The following is a 15,070-nucleotide window of genomic DNA, read 5'->3' as shown; positions in this document are numbered from 1 at the left end:
CAGATTTTTATTCGATACTTTGCCAGATTTTTTTTATTTTTTAAACTGCCTTAACATATCAAAAACTTCGAAAATTGAGAAAGATGCATTTTGAGAATAATTTTTTATATTTAAAAAATCTGTGAGCTCATTAGAAAAGAATCAATAGGTATAATGATTGAAATTCAATTTTTTAACCACCTTGCGATCTTGGCAAAAAAAGTACCTCTGAACAATCCTTTGAGATTTCAGTCATTCGATTTTTTTTTTGTGTTTTTTAATCCGGATGACACATTTTGCATCATTTGTTTGTCTATATAATTTTCTATAAAAATTTGGAAGCTGTCCATACAAAACTGATATCTGAAGACTAAAAAATCTGTATCTTTTGAAGGAATTTTTTGATCCATTTGGTGACTTCGGCAAAGTTGTAGGTATGGATAAGGACTACACTGAAAAAAATTATTTACAGTAAAAACATGTTTGGTGATTTTTAATTTCACTTTTTGTCACTTAAACTTGAGTTGCAAAAAACACTATTTTAATTTTTTTTTCTGATATGTTTTAGGGAACATCAAATAAAAACTTTCCAGCAATTTCTAGAACGGGCAAAAAATCTTTGACCGAGTTATGAGTTTTTGAATCAATTCTGATTTTTCAAATAATCGCAACAAATTTTCAACCAGTGTTGTAAATGAGTGATAGAAAAGCTATCAATTGATTATCTTTGCACCAAAAACATCCGAGAGTATAGCAGCCGTCACTATAGCTTGTGAGATCTCTTCTTGTGTCTCGTGATTCCCAGCGATGTCATTCTCTCTCTATCAATCCTTCCCTTCTCATCGACTCTGCGCTCTCACCGCTGAGTCTCTCAATCGCTTCGAAAACTGCAATGAAAGAACGCGAGAGGAGACGACCAAGCATAACGTCCCGTTAAACTGCGTTTGCAAAATTGGTTTTGTGTAGGCTTTTGTGGTTAAACGCTGTTACGGTAGGATGATCGTGGAAGCGGAAAAGAGAGATAAAAGGAAAATGTCAATCGCGAGTGTTTAAACACGAAAACGTGTTCGGCTATGTTCGGCGCTGAGAGTTTCAATGAGAAGAGAAGTTGTATTTGAGGCATGAATATTCAGGCGGGATAATTGTAGTTACTGAGAGCTGATATTTTGATATTTTAACAACCCTGATAGGCAAACGAAACGAAACTATTGGCACTACGCCCCCCGGGGCATGGCCTTCCTCTAACGTGGGATTTCTGCTCCAGCGCCTCTGACGAGACAGGAGAAACCGGGACCGACGTTTTACTTCACCATCCGATAGAAGCTCAGTGGATAAGGCGGGAATCGAACCCGCGTCTCATAGCATCATCGGGATCGGCAGCCAAAGCCGCTACCCCTGCGCCACGAGACCCACAACCCTGATAGGCACTAATTTTGAAAAATTATTAACTGCGACTATTTTCGAAATGGCTATAACTTGAAAACGATGCACTTTATCAAAATTTCACTAATGTACTTTTTGATTGCAAATTCGATTTTACATCAAAACATGAAGTTGAACATTTTTGCGACCAATATTTATTTTTTTTGAAAACATGAGTATTGATACAAAAATTTATAACTCGAACAAATCATGTTTTAGTGACAAAAAGTGAAATTAAAAATCACCAAAAAATGTTTTACCTCGTATCATTTTTTTCAGTGTAGTCCTTATCCATACCTACAACTTTGCCGAAGATACCAAATCAATAAAAAAAAATACCTTCAAAGATACATTTTTTTAAATTTAATGCATCATTTTTGTATGGACAGCTGCCAAATTTGTGTGGAAAATTTTACGAACGAACTTATGATGCAAAATGGCTTTTTTCTGCATACCAAAGGCACCAAAAAAGTTTCAGCAGGATTTAAAAAAAAACGAATGACCGATATCTCAGAGAATTGCCCCATAAGAAAAGTTGATTTTAAAACACAACATGTTTTCCCACAGAACAGTATCCATTTCCACTTCGTCAATAAAAATGCAAAACTTCCCATGCATATAAAAAAACAAAACAAGACAAGTAAAAAACCTTTACCTCTAAAACAAAAGCAACAACGATGATAACAAGAAACAATATCTTGCTTCGTTTGCATCCTTGCCACGTGGCACGTGCTTTCTACTCTTCTTCTTACTTCCTTCTTTATGACGTTTCTTCTTCTTGTCAGCAGCGCTCGCACCACGGTTTATCTGCGATCTTTGCAGTGCAGTTGTTGCCGATGTTGTTTTTGTTGTTGTAAATCCTAACACTTGTCGCGAGGCAAAGTTGAAGGAAAAGAAAAATGTAAAGGATGGTAGCCAATGCTAAAGCAGGAATTTTCCGAACATTTTTTGACATGGAGCTTTTATCCCAAGCTTTTAAAAGACGTTGGAAATAAAAAAAAATCACCCAGGAAATTCTGTGAGACTTCAAACAAGATTAATTTTTCATTTTTGATATGACCAAACATTTATAACAGCCTACTTTCTCATATAAATTTAAATCGTAGCCGAAATCAGATATCTTTCCTATCATAATCAAACTTTAACCTGCAGAGTACATCAACAAGAAGCAATGAATAACACAACTCGATTCCGTATCCTCGAAACTTTCAACTATTGGATTTCATCCAATTCTTGCCAACTCCCATCATATTCTCAACTCTGCAGCACATTGTTGCTGACAAAAGTGAGTGAAAACTTTGCCATAAATCACAATCATCGAAGAAGAGAGGAGCAACAACAAAAAAATGAGGAAAACTTTCTGCATATCATCAAGTTCAGTTTCTCAGTATTGAATGAAAGTTTCTGGAAAGGAGGAAAAAACTCGTACACCAAGTAAATCATCAATCTTTTGTCCATTTCATGGGAACACTCACTTTTTTCCGGTTTGATGAAGATTGGCTACTGAATGGAGAACAGAGAAGATTCATTACTTTCAAAATGGAAATAGTGTGAATGAAGGATGAGAAATTGATATTCTATGCTTTTGCGTCTTTAAACTGAGCACATTTTTTTGGCAGTTAAATATCGTCCAAGTCCATTACAAAGCTCATAAAGTCCAAAACGTGCAATGTTCGCTCAAAACCAGTAAATACTTTTTAATGACCCTATAGCAAAGGCGCAACACACACATGCAACCACCCCATTAACGACCGTGTCAGCGCTTTATCGACACACTTTTGCTCGCGATGTATTGGTTCGTGGAAGTAGTGGCGCGGAAAAACACTTTCCAGATCGCCAAAGTCGTAAAAAGTCATGCGACAAGTGAGCGCGCGCCAAGAGTGCAGTAGCAGAAACTCCCGGTTTTTACGGTTCAGTGCGGATATTAATTTCAAACCGCAGCGAAATGAAATATTTTTTGTTCCTTCTGCATCGATGATCAATTTGGCAAGTACTGCGTCCCCCGTTGAAAACGAGAACACGTGGTTTATTTCAAGTTGATTGAAGTCGATGAAAAAGTTGCTAGAATCGACTAACGAGTTGGATTGGAACAAAGGAGTGGCACAGTTTAACGAATCCTTCTGTTCTGTTTTGGTTCACAAAATTGCTGAAAACCAATCTTCAATCTTATAATTTTTTTAAATTATATCATTTTTGGCAATTTTGTCAATTTTGTCAATTTTGTCAATTTTGTCAATTTTGTCAATTTTGTCAATTTTGTCAATTTTGTCAATTTTGTCAATTTTGTCAATTTTGTCAATTTTGTCAATTTTGTCAATTTTGTCAATTTTGTCAATTTTGTCAATTTTGTCAATTTTGTCAATTTTGTCAATTTTGTCAATTTTGTCAATTTTGTCAATTTTGTCAATTTTGTCAATTTTGTCAATTTTGTCAATTTTGTCAATTTTGTCAATTTTGTCAATTTTGTCAATTTTGTCAATTTTGTCAATTTTGTCCATTTTGTCCATTTTGTCAATTTTGTCAATTTTGTCAATTTTGTCCATTTTGTCCATTTTGTCAATTTTGTCAATTTTGTCAATTTTGTCAATTTTGTCAATTTTGTCAATTTTGTCAATTTTGTCAATTTTGTCAATTTTGTCAATTTTGTCAATTTTGTCAATTTTGTCAATTTTGTCAATTTTGTCAATTTTGTCAATTTTGTCAATTTTGTCAATTTTGTCAATTTTGTCAATTTTGTCAATTTTGTCAATTTTGTCAATTTTGTCAATTTTGTCAATTTTGTCAATTTTGTCAATTTTGTCAATTTTGTCAATTTTGTCAATTTTGTCAATTTTGTCAATTTTGTCAATTTTGTCAATTTTGTCAATTTTGTCAATTTTGTCAATTTTGTCAATTTTGTCAATTTTGTCAATTTTGTCAATTTTGTCAATTTTGTCAATTTTGTCAATTTTGTCAATTTTGTCAATTTTGTCAATTTTGTCAATTTTGTCAATTTTGTCAATTTGTCAATTTTGTCAATTTTGTAAATTTTGTCAATTTTGTCAATTTTGTCAATTTTGTCAATTTTGACAATTTTGTCAATTTTGTCAATTTTGTCAATTTTGTCAATTTTGTCAATTTTGTCAATTTTGTCAATTTTGTCAATTTTGTCAATTTTGTCAATTTTGTCAATTTTGTCAATTTTGTCAATTTTGTCAATTTTGTCAATTTTGTCAATTTTGTCAATTTTGTCAATTTTGTCAATTTTGTCAATTTTGTCAATTTTGTCAATTTTGTCAATTTTGTCAATTTTGTCAATTTTGTCAATTTTGTCAATTTTGTCAATTTTGTCAATTTTGTCAATTTTGTCAATTTTGTCAATTTTGTCAATTTTGTCAATTTTGTCAATTTTGTCAATTTTGTCAATTTTGTCAATTTGTCAATTTTGTCAATTTTGTCCATTTTGTCCATTTTGTCAATTTTGTCAATTTTGTCAATTTTGTCAATTTTGTCAATTTTGTCAATTTTGTCAATTTTGTCAATTTTGTCAATTTTGTCAATTTTGTAAATTTTGTCAATTTTGTCAATTTTGTCAATTTTGACAATTTTGTCAATTTTGTCAATTTTGTCAATTTTGTCAATTTTGTCAATTTTGTCAATTTTGTCAATTTTGTCAATTTTGTCAATTTTGTCAATTTTGTCAATTTTGTCAATTTTGTCAATTTTGTCAATTTTGTCAATTTTGTCAATTTGTCAATTTTGTCAATTTTGTCAATTTTGTCAATTTTGTCAATTTTGTCAATTTTGTCAATTTTGTCAATTTTGTCAATTTTGTCAATTTTGTCAATTTTGTCAATTTTGTCAATTTTGTCAATTTTGTCAATTTTGTCAATTTTGTCAATTTTGTCAATTTTGTAAATTTTGTCAATTTTGTCAATTTTGTCAATTTTGTCAATTTTGACAATTTTGTCAATTTTGTCAATTTTGTCAATTTTGTCAATTTTGTCAATTTTGTCAATTTTGTCAATTTTGTCAATTTTGTCAATTTTGTCAATTTTGTCAATTTTGTCAATTTTGTCAATTTTGTCAATTTTGTCAATTTTGTCAATTTTGTCAATTTTGTCAATTTTGTCAATTTTGTCAATTTTGTCAATTTTGTCAATTTTGTCAATTTTGTCAATTTTGTCAATTTTGTCAATTTTGTCAATTTTGTCAATTTTGTCAATTTTGTCAATTTTGTCAATTTTGTCAATTTTGTCAATTTTGTCAATTTTGTCAATTTTGTCAATTTTGTCAATTTTGTCAATTTTGTCCATTTTGTCCATTTTGTCAATTTTGTCAATTTTGTCAATTTTGTCAATTTTGTCAATTTTGTCCATTTTGTCCATTTTGTCAATTTTGTCAATTTTGTCAATTTTGTCAATTTTGTCAATTTTGTCAATTTTGTCAATTTTGTCAATTTTATCAAATACTAAAATACTAAAATACTAAAATACTAAAATACTAAAATACTAAAATACTAAAATACTAAAATACTAAAATACTAAAATACTAAAATACTAAAATACTAAAATACTAAAATACTAAAATACTAAAATACTAAATGCTAAGATGCTAAAATACTAGATGCTGTGCTAAATTACTAAAGAGTAACAAGATGCTAAAATACTAAGATGCTAGAATTAACAAGATGCTAAGATGCTAAGATGCTAAAAGTAACTAAAGATGCTAAATTAACACAAGATACAAAGATGCTAGATGCTAAAGATGCTAAGATGCTAAAAGATGCTAAAGATGCAAAGATGCTAAAGATGCTAAGATGCTAGAATGAAAGAATTAACAAGGTACTAAAGATGCTAAGATGCTAAGATGCTAAAGATGCTAAAGATGCTAAGATGCTAAGATGCTAAAGATGCTAAAGATGCTAAAATATGTAAAGATGCTAAGATGCTAAGATGTAGATGCTTAGTGCTTAGATAACAGATGCTAAGATACTAAAATACTAAAATTCTAAAATATACATCCAACTGTCACATTAGCGTGGTTCACGTTTCTATGAAAAAGACAAAAGTTGTTATTTTGTCTTGCATCAACCGGAATTTCGTTCTTTTATGTCTCCAGAAGCACTCCTGAAAATTTGAGCCCATTTGGTAAGGTCTAGGAGCTCCAGTTTTAATTTGAAATTTATATGGGATTTTGATTTATTTTCCATGGGAAACTATCTTTTTTTACATTGTATTAGGATTTTTTTTTTATAAATCGATGAAATGACTTGATTCTTATAGTGGCTTTTGAAGGGGCCAGCCACCATCTAAAAGTATCTGTATCTTTAAAGGGTCACTTCCTAGCATGTTGGTATGTTCTACAAAGTTGTTCCCCAGTTCAAAACCTATCTCCTACTATAAGAATCAAGTCATTTCATCGATTTATAAAAAAATCCCAATACAATGTAAAAAGATAGTTTCCATGGAATCAAAATCATAAATTTCAAATTAAAACTGGAGCTCCTAGACCTCCAAATGGGCTCAAATTTTCAGGAGTGCTTCTGGAGACATAAAAGAACGAAATTCCGGTTGATGCAAGACAAAATAACAACTTTTGTCTTTTTCATAGAAACGTGAACCACGCTACTGTCACATAGTTGGGCAACCATCAGTTGCAATGCCAACTACAAAACCAGCATAAAAATGAGTTATTTTTATAGCAAGTTAATTTTATAAGGTGGCCTGGTTCATTAACCTCAACTCCGCTTTCACATTTTTATTCCCTATGGAATCGTTAAAAAGTTCGAATCCGTTCTGTATCGTTAAACTACAGAAGATTCCCGACGCCCCAAGGATAATAAAAGCCAGCAGCATCGAGCTCGACGACAAAGAACTAAGAAGCATAATAATTCATCCCGTCAATGCACTCGCAACAGACAGTGTGGAACAAAGGAAAAGCTTAAATGCACACCATTTCCACGTGCACGTGCAATCAGGGATGGCAGCGAAGCCCGTTTGATTCATTGCGAAATGCCACGCGACGAACAAATCGCGCAATGGGCATTGCGAAACCTTTGATAAATTAGTGAAATTTATGCTGGTGCTGTCGGAAGGTTTTTGTTTTTAAAGTGTCACGTGATAATCGAAATGACTGTTGAATTATCACACGAAGCATGGCAAGAAAAGACAAGAAAATGCATGGAAAAGCAAGTAACACAAGTTACTTTCTGTCTCTTTCAGTTTTCTTTTTTTGTGTATTTTTGACTTTTCCCGTAAGTTTTGTCTTCAAGGAAGATTTTAAAGAAATTTTATGGATTACGTTACTTTAAATGCATAAAAAAGACATAATCGATATACCTACTTTTTTACTTGCTACACATTTATCAAGCCAACTATAATTTCTTTTACACCAGAAGTTCGTTTTAATTACATGGATTACTCGGGCAATCATAAAATATGTAAATTCCGTTCCAATTATCGCCCCAACGCCTGAATGTATGTGTACAATAACAAAAACAATCCACCAATAATTAATTCACAAAACGAAAGAGGGTTTTTTTTTGGTCCAACTCAATTTGTCCCGGCCAAGCCACCATATTGTGGGGACACGCTTTGTTGAATAATTAATTCATTTTCGCATTATTACCGCTCTAAATGGTGGCGGCGCCACTGTCGCAAAAAAAAGGGAAAATGGTGGCTCTCTTTATTATTTATTTTCCATTTTATGACGATTGCGTGTGCCATGCGAGGGGGCTTTTCCCGCGAATCAAACGATGAGTTATAAAGAAAAGAGGAAAAAAAAAAGATTCAAGACATAAATTAAAACTAACAACGTACCGCAGAACATGGATTTGCACTTTTTCCCGCGAAGTGGCTCTTAACCTCAGCGCTTTCTCCTTGCTCTCATGTGCTATACCTTAAGTTCTGCTCTTCTGACTGCACTTGTTTTTCCCCCACTCTACCGGAATTGTAGAGTACCGACCCTGCAAAATTAATTATATTTTCTCCACTTTTCTTTTCACTTTTCCACCTCTCTTTTGCAGTCACTCCAAGCGAAGCTCTCGTTTAGTTCTAAGGAAATTGTTGCTTTATCATGTGCCTGGTGTAAATCATCATATCATAACAAGGAAGCGTGCTTCAACCCGGAACGGATCGGCGAGGAGTGCACGCTAGGTGAGTAGACATGTGGTGTGGGACGGGGGGTGTAAGAGCCCGGCGGTGTAATCGGAGCCTTTCGGCAACAATGTTGTGCGTTGATTTGTGGGATTATAATTGCAGTTGGAAAGGTGTAATATGATTGAGCGGCAGGAATGCGTTGTTACGGCTAGTTCTGGGAAATCTAGGAGATGCATCTGCTTGTTTGTTACAATTGTAGCACTACCTGATTAAAATACTAACCTGGAAATAAAAGGGGTTTAAATTGGAATGATAAAGTAGAACGGCATTGACCATAGAATTGCAACTTTTAAAGTACCGTCAGTGGGGGTGACTATGGGTCAAATAACGATACACCTCTCGTAATTTCTTTAAAACAAAAACAATTTAAACAACATCGAATATCTTTCAACGTAGATTTGTTCTTAGATAGTTTACTACATTTTCCCAAAATATGGTGGATTTTGATGAACACTACCTTAAATGCCAATAGTTTGAAAATTGACCCAATCTCACCCCTTAGAGGGGGTGACATTGGGTCAAATGAAACTAAAATGATGCTCAAATACAACGATATGGTAAAAACAAGTCATCCAGCAGTGTTTCTTGTTTGAAGTAGAGATTTGAAAACATTTGGGTAGTTTTCGAGCAATTCCAACAAAAATATTAGAAAAATGATTTTTCGAGAGGTCATTTTTGGCCAAAAACGTGCCTCAACTTCAGACAGCTGCTAAAATAACAGGATTTGTTCTAGGAACGAGATTTTTAAGCGAAGTCATCTTAAGATGTCCCCTACACAACCCATTTAACAGAATTCGGTTTCATTGAGAAGAATCTGAGAAATGATAAAATCCGTAAAAAATCACTTTGACTCGATCTCACCCCCCAAACCCAATGTCACCCCCACTGACGGTACATCAAATCTGAACATCAGACATCTTAAAAAAAAACAAACAAAGAACCAAATCTAGAAACTTAAATCACAGACAAAAATTTGTTTCACAAATGATCAGAAACTCCCCTCTGCAATTTTAAATTCACCACCTAATTCACCACTGCTTAATGTAAGGCAGGGGTGCCCAACCAGATCTGATTTTTCTGAAGCAGTGGCGGGCCGGAATTAATATTTGATAAAAGGTTAGGTCGTTAGCTCCGTCCAGGTGTAGGAGTCGTCTCCCTGGGTCCTGCCTCGGTGGAGTCGCTTGTAGGCAGTTGGACTCACAATCCAAAGGTCGTCAGTTCGAATCCCGGGGTGGATGGAAGCTACACCCAACCGGCGGTCGCATGATTTTGATGCATGGCAGCATGAAAGTATATCAGAATCTGCATGAAAACTGTCCTCATGCATTTTTTGCGATATAGGGGTATGACATTTTTGCCCGTTACCGACAATTATCGACATTACCGACGGCAGATTGATTGTATTGCAGAAAAAAAACCTTAACAGAACGAGGATTGAACCATCAACTTCTAGGTTGCTGATCCGACACGCTACCACCGCGCCATGGACGCTTGATGAATGGTGAGGGACAGAGCGCGAACATAATGTTCTCTCTAGATTGTTACTCGGGGACGCGCCAGCATTCTATGTGTTGGTGAGAACTGCAGATCGCTGACGTGTTTACACGCGGGCAAAAATGATCTATGGGCTTGCTGCAAAAAATGTAATAAAATATAACATTTTCTGCAGCAAATTCACTGTTGCAGATTTTGAGATATATTTTTCGTTTGGGTGTAAGGTGTAAAAAGAGGTTTGCAGTTGCCTCAACAACCAAACCTTCGGACACCTAGTTTCGAGTTGGAATCTCGCAATCGAGAACGCCAAGGCAATGCTGTAGAGCGAATAATTTGATTTTTTGAAAGTTGAAAAAGTAAACACATTTTTTCAATTTTCTTATGATTGGGTTCTTTTAAAGCAAATACATAAAAGAACTAGTGATGCAAATATGATTCATATACCTTGATTTTAAAAATGTAAAAGAAAGATTACATTCAAAAATGTGTTTATTCGACTTATTTTAATTTTTGCTTGTTTAAAAATTGTATTGATATTGTTTTTGACAATTGCAATTAAATACCTTGATATATATATTCTTATAAAAAAAAATCATTCAAATTTCAATGTTCGTTGCAATTTTTTGAAGTTTTTGTTACATTTTTCAATATTTTAATAATATTTCCAGCGATCTATTTTTAGTATGAATAATTTGATTTTTAAGCTTTTAAAAAAAGCTTTATCACAAAAAAGTTGTTCTGGAAAAATACATTAGTTTTCCTTACTTATTTATTTAAAAAAAAAGAAAATAGAAAAAAAAACCTTCAAATTGCAGTAAACACAGTCAAAACTGAAAGAAATAACATTTAGTCTCTTTTTGCAAATTTTAAGACAACAATCCAAGTTTTTTTCATAAATTTCACAATTTTACGAAATGGATAATTATGTTTTCCTGCACAATTTTTTTAGTTAAAAAATATCAATATAAAAATTTTAAGAATTAAATTCAAACATGAAGAATGTTCTTATAATATGTTAGGATTTGATCTCAAGCTTGTTTTTTTAATTCAGGCAATAATTTTATTTATTTAATACTTCATGAACAGCCTTAAGGGCCGGTCATAGAAATATTTTAAAAAGCCGTCGTGGGCCGGATGAAATGGCTTCACGGGGCGGATCTGACCCGCGGGCCCAAGGGCAATTCAGTGAGAAACTCTAGGAGTAACTCTGAGTTTCTCAGCTTCTTCCCGAGTTTTTCAATTCCCACCCCATTGTCGATACCTTGGTAAATGCAACCATGACTACGTCAAACTTGCGACACACTGTTTACTGTTTACCTGTTTCGTTTGACGATTCGTTGTCTTCGATCATCAGAAAAAAAAACACGGAGAAGAAGTCCCTACGGCCGGGTCAGCTGGCCGCGTCGGGGGCCCACGACCGTTGTTCAAAGTGTGGGCCAGATTTTTCCAGTTTTTCGTCGTCCCTGGTACGGATTCATCGAGCAGTTTGGGCTAACTCTGTAGCTTCTAAAGGCGGAATCAACCAAGTGTTAGCGTACGGCGGTTGCCGAGGTTTACCGGATGCAGAAGGAGATGGACTGCTGAAGTACGAAAGTATCTGCCACGCTGATAAGGAACCCGTGGATTTATGAATTGGCTACGCTAATAGGTTAGCGATAAATGTACTCAAAGAAGACGATTTGTTTTTGAGATTATAAGTTCCACTCTAGCTGTCCTGCACAGAACGAGTGCGTAATATGATAATGTCCTTTTTTCCTAACAAAACAAGTAAATAAAATAAACAATATATAAAAAAATATTTTATATTTTCACAAAACATAAATGTGCACACCGATTGGCTCCTCTGGTGGCCAAAGAGATCGAAATTCCGTCATAACCGGAGCTACCCTGGAATCGCGCGTAGGTGGAAACGACGAGGAACGAGCCTTTCAGGGGGGGATTCCGTCTCGGGACTGGATGCATTGGGTGTCGGTTGTTGTCTCGCTTTAATTTTTCAGTACACAAGCGCTTCCACCGGGTTGTTGCTCTTATTCTGGGCGACTTGCTCAGGGAACAGGTTACATCGCTTGGGCAGCGATATCTCAGCGTCGAAGATGCGGTTGCGTTTGGGCTCAGGCGCAGCTCAATCTGAAGATGGACAGATTACAAAAAACATTTTCCGTGACAAGCTCCTAGCATCTTACTACACTTGACGCAATACTTCAGTTAATACTCTCGAGACACACCTGACAGTGGAAAACCGCTACACACTTGGCTACTTTTTGGAACCGGAAATCCCTTTTCCAACAATTATTCTCCGGAGTTTTTCCGCAACAGATTCCCCAGAAATTTTTCAAAATAAACAAACCCCTAGCAACGACACACACACTTTTTTCAAACACAAGGTTGATCTATGTAGGTGGGAATGGTGAAAAGCAACCGGAGTAACTCAGAGGAACATTGAGAAACTCTCGTTACTCTGGGCAAAATTGAGGAACTCTTTTGCTCACTGAAATGCCCTTGCGCGGGCCGGACGTTGAGCAGGCCCGATGTAAGGCTTTTGACAGTTTCCTGAAGCAGTATGCGCGCACAATAAAAAGTTTGCATCATCAAAGTCAAGTTGGTGAGAATCAGAATGCGGCTCCTTCGAAAGCTGTGGAGTAATGCAGTCTACATTCAGGCTTATTCTTGCAAGTTGCAAAAGACTACGAGATGGCGTAAGTATATCACCCGCCATGTTTTACACACGATTTTCAAATTGTTTTGTTCCGGCTGCTACGTCTGTTGACTGTGTTAGAAAGTATTTGTTGGGACACGCTAGTGCTCCAAACACGGAGGCCGAATAGATATAAGAGAGAATTTGAATTTGGGTATTTTAGTATCCAGGTTTTTAAGCGAAGATGGCGTTCTAATGGTGAACGCCCGAAATGTCAAAATCACGCAGTGGTACCAATATTCCGAAAGAAGTGTGTCATGGTATGACAGCCACATTTGTTTTCTAAAGTTGGTGCTACTGCGCGATTTTGACATTTTGGATGTTCACCATCAGAACGCTAGTGCCCCAAACAGTATAACAAACTCAGGCAATCAGTAGAAAAAAAACTAAATCAACAAGAACACAAAAATACTTCTAGTCTAGAGTAGAGGTGGGCAAAACCACTCCTTTTTGGGAGCCGCTCATTAAAAAGAGCGGCTCTTTTGAACGACTCTTTTGCTCTTTTTCAAATTTTTGATGGAAAGGTTATTTTTAAGATTTGTGTGATTTGACCATCGGATTTTTAAAAAAACTAAAACGAGAAGATGCGCTTGAAAACCATTGGTCTTGGCGGTCTCTAATTCTGTTTTTTTCTATTTTTTTTTTAAATCAAGACTAACATTTCAAAAATGCCAAAAAAATAATACTACGCCCTTTCGAAATGTCAGTCTATATTAAGAAAAATGAATTTATTGTTTTCGACAAGATCGGAAAATTTCACGAAAGTTTCATATTTTAATGTTGAAAATCGGACCATTAACTGTTGAGATATCGATATTAGAAAAAGATGGGTTTTTTGGTTGAGACTTAGAAAACATCAAAACATTTTATGTTTTCATTTGACCTTTTCAAATGTTAGGCTGGATATTTGAAACTTTTAACTATTCCTCCTTAAAAGCCTATCTAATACCCTTTCGTTTGCGCTCAAGGCAGCTAAAAACGGTTGAAATGGTGCAAAGTCATGATTTTTTTGAAAAATGTGGTTTTTGCGAAAATCGACGTAAATTGCAAAAAAAATAAGGGTCTAATTATTTCGGCCAAGGAACCCCCAGAAAAATGTTGAGCCTGAGCGGAGAACTTTTTTTCGAATCATGCTGTTTTCGTGGGAAATTGCTGATTAGAAACTCACAAACATCCTTTCTCCCTCTCAGGAACGCACCGCAGCATCGTGGTGCCGCCGTCGTGGATCGTCAAGCTGCCGCGCAAGGGCAGCTTCAAGTCGTCGCTGCGAAAGTCCACCCAAAAGAAGAAGAAGGCCGGCAAGAAGCCGTCGATGCCGAAGGAGCCGCGCACGTTCGTCATCAAGCCGATCCCAACGGCAAACCTTACGCCGGTGCTGGTGTTTATCAATCCGAAATCGGGCGGAAATCAAGTAAGTGGGGAGGTTGAAGGCGAACAGAGCTTGTTGTTGTTAACAAATTTTGTTTTTTCTTCGCTTGCAGGGTGCCAAATTGCTTCAAAAGTTCCAGTGGTTGCTAAACCCTCGGCAGGTGTTCGATTTGACGCAAGGGGGACCAAAAATGGGGTACGTTTCGAATGATAACAAAATTTGTTACCCAAAAAAAACTAACAACGTTTGTTCCCACCAAGGTTGGAGATGTTTCGCAAGGTGCCCCAGCTGCGGGTGTTAGCCTGCGGTGGCGACGGAACCGTCGGTTGGGTTCTGTCCGTGCTGGACCAGATTAACTTTGTGCCTCCACCGGCGGTGGGAGTGCTTCCGCTGGGAACCGGAAACGACCTGGCTCGGGCCCTCGGATGGGGTGGTGTGAGTATTCTTTCTTTTTTTTCTGTATAGCCATTTAACAAGACTCGTTAACTCGTGTTCATTTCGCTGTCGCAAGCAAATCGAGCATCATCAGTGACTGATGATTTGCACACAAACCAAACGGAAAAGGAAAAAGTGGAGTGGAAAAACCGGCAAAAATGGTATCGAATCAAATATTATTGACGAAGCAAAGTAAATGGCGCGCGTGGTCGTCGAATACGTACCTCTGGTAGACCGGGATTGGATTGGAATGTGGAAACCGAAACCGTTTAGCTAAACGACTTTTGGTTGCTCTTTCTATGGTTTGTCTGGGATGGTTGAAATATGGAGGGTGTCATTGATGGAAACTGTTAGGGTGACTAATTGAGGAGAGTTCAAAGAAATTATACCCTAAATTTATTACGTCTTACATAATTTCAATAAATTAATTAAAAATAAAAATAATTTTAATGAAAACTAATTACTGAAAAAACTAAAAACTTGAAACTTGAAACTTGAAACTTGAAACTTGAAACTTGAAACTTGAAATTCTAGATA

At 35.7% G+C, this 15,070-nt stretch overlaps 1 protein-coding gene and 1 long non-coding RNA gene across 2 annotated transcripts in view; one reads left to right on the top strand and one right to left on the bottom strand.

Moving 5' to 3' along the window:
- The window catches only part of LOC6052745 (eye-specific diacylglycerol kinase), a 106,423-nt gene that overhangs the window by 62,202 nt on the left and 29,151 nt on the right, over positions 1–15,070 (top strand). Inside the window, 4 exon segments of the mRNA XM_038249192.1 lie at positions 8,408–8,537; positions 13,920–14,140; positions 14,211–14,293; positions 14,359–14,533. Coding sequence (XP_038105120.1) covers positions 8,408–8,537; positions 13,920–14,140; positions 14,211–14,293; positions 14,359–14,533 — 609 coding nt within the window.
- On the bottom strand, positions 11,819–12,321 carry LOC119765410. The gene is made up of 2 exons (XR_005276702.1): positions 12,260–12,321; positions 11,819–12,161 (listed from the first exon to the last, which is right to left on the bottom strand). It is a non-coding gene; the product is annotated as an uncharacterized LOC119765410 (long non-coding RNA).

The sequence above is a fragment of the Culex quinquefasciatus genome, chromosome 1 (genome assembly GCF_015732765.1).
Source record: "Culex quinquefasciatus strain JHB chromosome 1, VPISU_Cqui_1.0_pri_paternal, whole genome shotgun sequence".
Classification (NCBI taxonomy): Eukaryota; Metazoa; Arthropoda; class Insecta; order Diptera; family Culicidae; genus Culex; species Culex quinquefasciatus.
The sequence above is the reverse complement of the archived record's forward strand: the minus strand, read 5'-3'. Positions and strand labels throughout refer to the sequence as shown.